The 10,820-nt window shown below is 33.2% G+C and overlaps 1 protein-coding gene across 1 annotated transcript; it reads right to left on the bottom strand.

Annotated features, from left to right (window-relative positions):
* Window positions 1-1,724: 1,724 nt before the first annotated feature.
* LOC138313307 (uncharacterized) lies at window positions 1,725-9,615 on the bottom strand. The gene is given in 8 exon segments (XM_069253805.1): window positions 1,725-3,759; window positions 4,893-5,093; window positions 5,747-5,923; window positions 5,925-5,969; window positions 6,809-6,873; window positions 7,651-7,717; window positions 8,112-8,287; window positions 9,513-9,615. Coding segments are annotated over 8 exon segments (1,023 nt in total). The 5' UTR covers window positions 9,541-9,615; the 3' UTR covers window positions 1,725-3,495.
* Window positions 9,616-10,820: the final 1,205 nt, after the last annotated feature.

Genomic DNA, 10,820 nt, shown 5'->3' with positions numbered 1-10,820 from the left:
TATTATTGAAAAAACCCCACCTTGTGTATTTAAGTTAATAAAATCCTTTTGAGTACTACTGATGTAGAGTAAATAAATCTGCTGAGTAAATATATATAAAATACAACTACTTTGAGAAAATCATTAATGTTTCTCTACTGCCTACGTGCAGTATAGTGTCCTACATGTATGGCCAATTATATTTGATTAAGGTTGAGTTGATTAGGTTGATGGACATACTACTAATTAAACAAAGAGTTTGAATTTTAATCGGAGTGTACTCCTGTTTAACATAGTGTTACCGACTGGGGTGGGCGAGTTCGGCAGAATGCGCCAGTGATGAGTTAACACTTACTCCACTATTAGAAGTAAACACAACACTAATATACCGCATCCTCCCAAAATATGACGACATTCACACATCGCAACACAATGCAAATCCTTGTTATTGATTTAACAAAAGTAGCCCTTCATCTCAGCATGTCATAGGCCCAATATCAGGCATTAAGGCCAATCAGAAGTCGTTTCAAATTTTGTTTTAGCCTATTTGACCTCTGTGACCTTAGACGAATGTCATTTAAGATTCAGTAGCTAGCTCGTCATCCCAGCATCAAACCCATTATCGCTTCTTTAGGTCATTCAATTGAACATACGTGGCAGCGCCTAGTCAGAGCGTGTTTCAAGCTCATTATCGGCTTTCTGGACATTTTAGTAATTGTCAAGAAGTCGTTTAAATATATGTTTTCCTTTGTGACCACTTACAGTGGTTATGGAAATTGAACAACCTTGGTAGCCCTTCATCTTGGGTTGCTACAGACCCAATATTAGGTCCCTTAGGCCTGTTAGGTGTTCACAAGAAATTGCTGAAAATCTCTACCTTATTGTTCCTCTGTAGCCATGAATGAAATCTGATTAAAATACAGATCCTTATTATCACGAAGTTGATAAGAGGATCTGACAACATCCCATTCGGGGTCACGTTCTGGTGACCTTTGGAATTGGCCAATCAAATTGCTGCTGCCAGAATGTTGACTGTGGACGAGATAGAAAAAGCTGTCGAATATTTTCGTGCAAATAGTCATTGAGAGCATAACAATGTATATGTCGAGAATAACAATGTAGAGAATCTGATCTGAAGTATACGTGGCAAAAAGGTCATCCGAACATGGCCCCTTACGGGATGTTGTCAGATCCTCTATTGAACGTAGTGGTTATATGGATCTGCATTTTAATCAGATTGCCATGAATGAAGGATAACGTCATTCATATAAACAAATAGCATAGCTAGTTATAATTAGTTAACGAAACAAAATCGGCTTAACTAAGCAGAAAGTGACAGTAGGGTAACCCGGCCGGCCCCCGTCCTAAGTTGTTACATTATTGCATTATTTCAATACCAAATCCATCCATTTGTGTTACATACTTTTCTTACGTCAATTGTGTACTTTTTAATTTTTACATAATTGCAGTTTTTTCGGTGCAAAATTGTTAACTTTAGCAGAGATTTAAAAATTATTAAATCATCTATGCCTCTGCCCTTAGTAAGCAATGTAGATTGTCAAAGTCAAACAAATATTTATGTTTCTTCCATTTTTATCACTACTGTATTAAGTTTTCACAAAATATTTCCAATGGTTTTATAATTTTATATTATAACGCTGTAGTTAGACTTACCACATTTGAACAATAGAGCCCAAATTTTGACATTTTGACATGAGTGAAATAAAATAAGAAAACTATTAACGTAAATTTGTAATGACTATTTTATTATCGGATCATGATTATGTTACTGCTGATTTCATTACAAAATTAAAACAATTATATATAAATATAATTCAATATGTAATCAATGACTGGATTCGAGTAAAATATCACAAAAAAAAACATATAACAATTCACTGTAACAGCAATGTGTCATCAACCTTAAAATAGCATCATCATCCAAATCATTATATATAACATCATGATATCAAAAACAACATCCACAAAATTATCCAAAATTTCCTTAGGAGTTTGTTCTGTGTTTTGTTTGTTTGACAGCTGCAATAATGATAGCTGACCTTGTTAGGTTTCCAAGGTCATGTCTCAAAACATTACTATGGAAACAACTAATATCAATCAACAGACAGAACAAACCCAGAACGTTTAATAACTGTGTGATATAAATATTCAGGGGCTAGTAATTTACTTGAGGTATTTATATAGAGTCACTCCCCTTGTTTTTATTCAATATGTATGTAATATAGAGACAGAGTGAAAAGGGAAATACATTGATAACTGAGAATGTAGAATATATTAGGTTATTTAATCCACCATATCTTTTTTGATAATGGATTGGAGTTGTTTCAAAGTTATTACATAAAATGTTATTACTCAATCTGATCTATGAGAGTTACTTCTCTTCATTTCACTATATCAGTAATGTCGATGGAGTGGGACTTAAACTCGTACCCGTAAACAAAGTTATATTATTCATGAAGGTACGTTTAACCCTTAAAGTAAAGTAAAGTGAGACTAAGGGAAGCAAAATAATACTGCACAATCCATTCAGTCGACCATTTTGGTCTGAAGCAGACTTTTGCATGGCAAGATACTGGTGATAACCTTGTTAATGCCATGGTTTAGATAATATTTAGATTTATCACAATAACTTCTAACACAAGTAATACCATGCAGTTGGCCAGTTAATTTGAAAGTCAGATTTTAATTGACTTTTTTGTCTGGTGTCTAAAACGAAACAAAATGATTTTGATTCATTTATGCCCTTTTATTGCCCTATATAATACCGACCTAATTGTTTTTTTTTTTTTTTTTAAAGACATCTGTCTGGATAAATAATGAATGTGATGTTGAAGTCAAGATTTGAATTACATGTAAATGTAAATGTAATATTTGCATAGAACTTTTAATTACAATGAGATCACCTGTTTATTCAAAGCTTTTTATCTTCCTACAGAAATCTTTTGGTGTCAGTAGTATCTCAAATGATACCAACAGGATATGTACATATATGGCTACTTAAGAAAAATGGATTTGAAGCAGCTTAAAATGTATTGGAATACTGTATCTGACCAGTTAAGCTCCTAAAAGCATTCCTCCCTGTTTTAGGTCCTCGATTTCACTTTCATTGACTTATATTCAAACTGAAACTATCAAAACCGTCTAGGTTTCTGCATCTTTTTTTTTGCAAATGAATTACTGCCACATCTGGTTCAATTATCTTAACTGCCCTGGGCTTTTATTGGGTTAAATATGGTAATTTGTGATAAAATTGAATAAATTATAACCTATTCCGTCTTTGCATACATTAATACAGAGTTAGCTCCCTTGCCGGTAGGTATTGATTGCTACTTCAATATTTTGTGAGCCCAATTCATGTTGTTTTCTCTTAAAAGTATGATGTTTACACTTGCAAACACCTGACATCACAATCAATATATTCACCTGCAAGGGCAGATAACTCTGTAATATGCAAATACAGAATATATATTTGTTCTAAGTTTGTCCGTTTTGTTTTTAAAGAGAACTTTTTGCCTGGCGCCTGAACAGGTAATGTGCGACGTGCCACTGATTACCACCGCTGTAACCAAACACTTCCGAACAGAAGATATAGAAGAGTCTCCAGTTAAATAGCTGTTGTCCAGACTCCTGTCCGTACACAGACTCAAATATGGACTTCACTTTGTCAATGTTCTGGTCAAGTTTGGTCAGCCAGGCCTCAAGGGTCTTAGAGTAGTGCTGACCGTTCCATAGCCACTGGTCAATAAGACACACATCTTTCTGGAAACAACAAAGATCACACGATATATAAACTATCTTTATTCATCTTTCTATTTTAAGGAGTTTATTGCGTATGTAAATAACCAAACTGCCTTACTTATACATATCTTACCTATCAAGTAAATCTAAGAACATGAACATACACTACCCTCCAAAAGTTCTGTTACAAATGTTAAAATTTCCTGACAATTCATCTCTAAGAAAACTTCCAAAAAAACCCATCAATGAGTTAGAGAAGTTAATAAGTTGATCAATAATATACACTGATGCCTGAATTAAAAAGATTAACATATTACTATACTTGATGTATATTTGTAAAACTGCATGTGTAACAGACTTTTGGAGGGCAGATGTATATGTAGTTCTATCATTATTTTCTACGTTAAGAAAGATGAGAACTTATGCAAGATTGTGTGCTTGTGGATTGCCTAGGATATGCACATTTTAATCATTCCGAATTACCTCCCTTCATTTCACTCTGTCGAATGTACAGACAGAATGAAATGAAAAGAAGGAACTCTGATATATTAGAGTGGGAATATGATATACATATCATAAAATTATAATTAATTAATTAATTAATCATTAACAGTACAGATAGAATATTTGACATAAGAGAGAGTTGGTTTACTTTGTACCTTATATATTCACATTTAAACTTAAATGATTCAGTGAGTCTGATATAAATATTCTTATTACAATGTATACCTCATGTTTATAACAGTGTCTGCAGTGATAAGTTGAAACACATTACATGGTAGGGAAATAAAATGTTGTATCAAGGTGACAGCCCATCTTTAACACAGAGTTATCTCCCCTACTTATTGTACAACAATGAGGGACATAGCATAAAACGACACTGACTTGGAAGCCCTCAAGAAATATTACACTTTGGTAAACAACCCTTAAGGGCCATAAATGTATCAAATGGGCCATTTCCATTTCATCATTTCATCACATTTACCATATTAGACCAAATAAGTGCCCCATCTGAAAAATACCTGAACACCCCCCCCCCCCTTACTCCCACCCCCCAGGTAAATTTTCTGTCTAAATTGATTCCATTAATAACCCATAGTCCCAAACTGGGTATCCCTCTAATTCACTGAGAAATAAAATCAATATAGAATCACCTGAAAGTAGAGGAAGAGGTCTGAAGAGGGCATAGTTCCTCCGCTGAAGAAATTTTTAGCCATCCATTCGGTGTCGGAGCCTGGTTTGGTGTCAAAAGAATAAGGATGTCTGATATGACAAAGGATCTGAATAAACAGCAGTCCTGATGGTTTGAGCCAGGTTGAAACCCTCTGCATCAGAATTTCGTAGTTCTTCATGTGCTGAAAAGAGATATTCAATTAATTAGTTTTCATCTTTAATGTAAGGTAAACATACATGTAACAACAAAATCCATCGAGACTTACGTAATTTAATATTATATTGCTGTTTGGACATTAAACCATGAGGAAAATATTGAAAAAAAAACAATTTAAAGTAGTCAGTTACATTTGTAGAGACTCTATCTTCAATATTTTGTTGGTAAGACAAGAGGGTATAGACATTGACTTGGTCATGGAAATTTTTACATTTATGCGTGATACAATAATTGAAAAAGTTAAATTTGATTTTGTCCTTTCAAAGGAATTTAAAAAGAAATTAAAATTACAAGTTGTACCATCTTATCCCAAGAAATAAATGTAATTTGTCTCATCTCTACAGTTTTGCCATTATTTTGTTCTAATAATAACTGCAAAGTGTCAAATAAATAGATGTGTGGAAATGATCTCAATTTTCTACCAACATATTGTACCATGTAAGAACAATTTCAAAGATTCTGGATATCATAAAAATATGAATTGAAGTTTTAACTCATTCACCCCTGAACACGATTTCAGATTCTTCTAATTCAAAGGCTGGGATATTCCATTTTGGAATTTCAGGGGTGAATGAGTAAAGAATAAGTCTTAGTATATACTGATAGATAGATACTCACTTCAAACATTTCGATGGACATGATACGATCATATCTTTTTCCGGTGGTGAATGACCTTGCGTCTGCTGTGATGCATTCGAGTCGGTCAGACACGCCTCGTCGCTCAGCCTCACTTTCGATATGAAGACGCTGGGTGTTGGAGTTTGAGACACATGTGACTTGACACTTGGGGTATTTTTTCCAGAACATAAAGACCAAGCGAACCCCATCCACATCCGAGATCCTACAAGAAACACATTGATTAGTTATTGATATCTGAGGATATATTCCATTTTTTCGTGTTACACCTACAGCATGGAAGTTTTATTTTTTGTGCCAAAATAGAACTTCTATACATGCATACACATGTAGATTCCCATCCTCGATACTCCAGAGGTTACTATTACAGTCGTTGTATCCACCCCTGGACTATATCATAGTAAAACTGGAGGCAACAGAACAGAACAGGTAATTTAGTCCTTTGATGTACATCAAAAGAATTATATAACACTACAATGTGATTGACTGTGTGGCTTTGAAGCCTGTGATAAGTCAGATTTTTTCTTCTGAACCGTCTCAGTTTTATTACTATATTCCAGGGTGGATATAACGTCAGTGAAAGTAACCCCTGGTGTATAGAGGATGGTACAGTACATGTGTAGCTCAATTCTACCATGACCATATACATATTTTGAAAATACATCTTTGAGAAAAAAAATACACTTCAGAAGAGGTTATTTATTTTCTAATTATTTTCTTTAAGATGAATTCATTTTTTTTTTCTTACTACATGACTGTACTTCTGTCAAAATTCACAATCTAAGTGATCTTAAGAGTTGCTTCCCTTTATACAATGTAACAAAAATGAAAGTTCTAAAATTATGTTCAATTTAAAAATATTTTTTAATCCTGACAAAATTTTTCTATTTTTGCACAATGTCATGAGTTTTTATTTTCTTAAATTCTATTTTAAGATATTTATTTTTTTTAGTAAATATAATACTTTGATAATTCAAAGCTTGACCTCAATTTAAAGTCAAACTTTGCATTATCAGTTAACAAAGTTTAACTCTTTGTCCATACCATTACTGTATGTCCATCTTCTAGGCGTGCTCGTTCACAGTAGATTTTAAGTGAATTATTCTCAGCTGAAACAGAAAAAGAGCTCATGTACATATTAACAAGGCACCTACCATTGAATGATCTATGTTTGTCGAAGTAAAGAGGAATCTTTTCTCTGCTTTTACTTTTTTCAACTTATCTGTCAAAATCCAAGAAGGTTACAAGTCAGCCATCTTGTACATCTTTGTATCGATCTCAAAATGTAAATTTTAAACTAGGCACAAAGAGGAACCTGTATATGAAATTTGATAAGAGTTCCCTTTTGTATTTACTGAGAATTAGTGCTTACTAACTTCAACTGTCAAAACCCAAGATGGCTTCTGCTTGGCCATCTTGATTCTGGAACAGTCTCAAAATACAGTGCGCATAACTAGGCACCAATGCATGAGAACCTACATCTGAAATATTTCAGAAAAATTCTTTCAGTACAAACTTCAAGTGTCAAAGCCCAAGGTGGCTGACTGTCAGCCATCTTGTTTTTGGATCCGTTCTGAAATGCAGCAAGACAAGGTGTCACCATCATTGTAAGGTTTTTAGGCCGGGGACACAGCAAGTGTTTGGATTTTCGAGAGGATTGGACAATTTTCTCATTCACTCCTAAAATTTCACAATGGACTGAGCTAGTCTTTGATTTGGAAGAGTCTATTTATGTCTTCAGGGGTGAACAGGATAAGTTTTCAGTATATAGTGAATACTAGGGACCAACAATTACTCAAAATTAAACAGGACCTGGATAATTTGAATTATCTAATTTCAAGTTAACGAGTTTCAAAGTAAAAAATGTATAAGAAATTCCTTGCTACCTTCCTCCAAATTTTTGGTTCCAGCATCCCAAAGACATGCACTGTATTTCAGTCGTGGTCCGAGTGACTAAACACATCAAACAAAAATAATTTTATAATTCATTTCACTAAATTAATAAAATCTAAGTATCCTATCAATTTGCTAAAATATGTTTTAAGTTCTTTGGCATTAATCTGTGGCAATATCTGTCTAAAGTTTCACAAAGAAAACATTAAAAAAATTGTTATTTTGAGAAGTTTTGAGTAAACCTAAATACATACATGTATCTAAATTAGAATTCTTTATTAATTTTACTGAAGCATTTAAACAGAGTCTGATAATCAATATATATAATGCATATATAGAATGTATAAAACATGTTGTAAATGATGAAAATAAAAAAGATATTCATCTTGTTATAAAAAATGTACTGAATGTATTTTTTATATTTTTCGTTAAGAAAAGGTGCTGATTTAATTACCGTAATGAAAAATTCTGTTGGAACTTCATAATGCTGTTCATTTGCCTTGTCTGTTTCTATGGCTACAGGAGAGGTTTTCAGCGACTGGATGAATTTGGATTTAAAGAAATGTTGTTTTTCGATGTCCCCACCACAATCTAATTTCCTTATCCAGGAGGCGAGGTGCTGCCGCACACCTGAAAAACAATGCAACAAAATGACTACATCTTCATCTCAAGTTCACGTCGGTCATTTAATATTCTAAATTGATTTTGTAAAATGTATATGTAGCAAAAAATGGGTATAAACATGTGTTATTTGTAGACATGTTTCTATTATGTCAACATTGCTCTTTATAATTTGATTAAATATAATTCTCTATAGGCAGGTATCCTGTAGGTGGTCTGTATAGATAGGTGCCCTTTATAAACAAGTGTCATTTAAAGACAGGTATTCTTTATAGACAGGTGTCCCTTAAAGACAGGTGTACCTTATAGACAGGTGTCCTTTATAGACAGGTGCCCCCTTTATAGACAGGTGTCCTTTTGTAGACATATGTTCTTTAGAGACAGGTGTCTTTTATAGACATGCGTTCTTTATAGACAGGAGTTCCTTAACTCCTTAAAGGCAGGTACCCTGTTACAGATACTGTATAGACATGTGTCCTTTATAGACAGAATTCTTTATATACAGGTGTCCTTTACATGTATATACATGTGTCCTTTATAGACAGATGTCCTTTATATATAGATGTCATTTATAGATACAATGTAGGTGTCCTTTGAAGATATATTTCCTTTACAGGTACAAAATGTAGTTGTTTATATAGTCAGTTGTCAATATCCTGAAAAGAAAGCGACAGTATATTTGTACTATATATATAGTATAGTATATATATGTACATTTTAGGTGTCTTGTAGGTACAAAAGTACATATAAATGCAGGAGTCATTTACAAACAGATGCTCTGTATGGACAAGTATTCAAACACATTTTTTTCTCTAACTATAAAACTAACCATACACTGTATAAGAGTTACTCCCCTTTACATACTGTACCGAAAATGAAAGTCGGATTATTTTTGTCAAGAAAGGTAGTGAATTGTATTGTCTATGATTGCAGGTAAATGAACCGACTATTGGTAGTTCGCTATCATTAGACTATTAGGTCTAATATGTGGTAACTGACACTAGCTACATGTGTATAGCCTAGTACAGGTTGTCCACAGCCAGTGGACAGGTGGTGCAAAGTCCAGACTAGGCCGGGTGTACTCAATATAAAAACAGTCGCACACAGAAATGTACTATGATTAATATTAAATTAATTTTTGACAATCTATAAGACCTGCAACATTTTTAAAGAAATCATGGAACAGTAAAAATGCATTATTCAGAAACCTAGATTATATGTCACAATGACCTACCTTCTCTAAGTGCTGTGTCGCTGGCCATTGTTGCTATACGGTGTCAATGAAGAAAAATGCCCGGTATAAGAATGTGTGCCGGAACTGATTGAGCGAAGCTTGACTGGAATACGCGGGACCGGCTATCAGAAGTCATGGGTTCTATCCATTGTATGGTTCAATCACAGACACACGCATTTTTTTTTTTAAAACGAAAGATATTATAATAGATACCTTGGAAATAATCTGATCATATACACTTTGGCATTCTGTCAGATATTTTTTTAGTCTGCAAATGTCCGTTGTTCAATATGGTCTTTAAACCCTTTAAATAGAAATGTTAAAAAAACTTATTTTATGTAGATACAACGATTATCGATACATCAATGTAGAGTCTCGATGTATTTCGATATTTGGAAGGCAGCTTAATTAAAACTTCTTAAAACTGATAGTGTAATGAAGTATCATTACATTGTTATCGTTATTTTGCATTTATATTTTCAGTTTTGATAGAATTACAAAATAATTGATCATGCATTTTGGCTAGATGTAACAATACTTGGCAAAATGAGTGAAATGTTCTATCTTTTAATTTATTGACTTCAGATCTAGAATCTGCGATCGGTTTTAGATACGACCGGTGTAAGCAAATACATGTACATGTATACATGTACATACATGTACATTGATAGAAGTATGACCATAACGTATCATACTTTAATAACAGGTTATATAATATTATATCTATTCATGGGAAACATTCATGATTTATTCTTTTACTAAATGCACATAATGTAATGTTTTGAGAAAATTGACTTCTTCGACATAATATCTTGAAATCAAATTCTATGATAGACTTTTTCATTTTCTAATTCTACAGCAGAGCATACAAAAATATAATGACATTCAACTCCAATTTATCTATTATTACATATTTGGTAAATACGTTGTTTTGGTATATTTCTATGAATTCCAGTTTCTACAGGTAAAATGTTATTTCTAATTCTTAAAATTAGAAGCTCAAACTTTTCAATGGTGGTAATGGTGTAAAGTAAGTAACTTTTGTAACTGTAGAAAAATACTAAATCGTCTGCGCCTGTTTTTGATAGTGAAAATTACCATTTGTCAGCGGTGGAGCATCTTTAATGAAATATTAAGATAATGTTCAAACTTAAATTCTTCTTTGGATACTCTATTGATAGTAGGTTTTGGAGAATTATGGCATGTCTCAGACCAGCTTTGTTTTTTTCTAAACATTTTATATTGGCAATTCAGTCAAAGAGTACATTAAAACTTAATTTGCCCACATATCGGAAACAAACCAGTTGT

Source organism: Argopecten irradians, unplaced genomic scaffold, assembly GCF_041381155.1.
Source record: "Argopecten irradians isolate NY unplaced genomic scaffold, Ai_NY scaffold_0645, whole genome shotgun sequence".
NCBI classification, from domain to species: Eukaryota; Metazoa; Mollusca; class Bivalvia; order Pectinida; family Pectinidae; genus Argopecten; species Argopecten irradians.
This window is presented reverse-complemented; position numbering and strand designations above follow the sequence as displayed.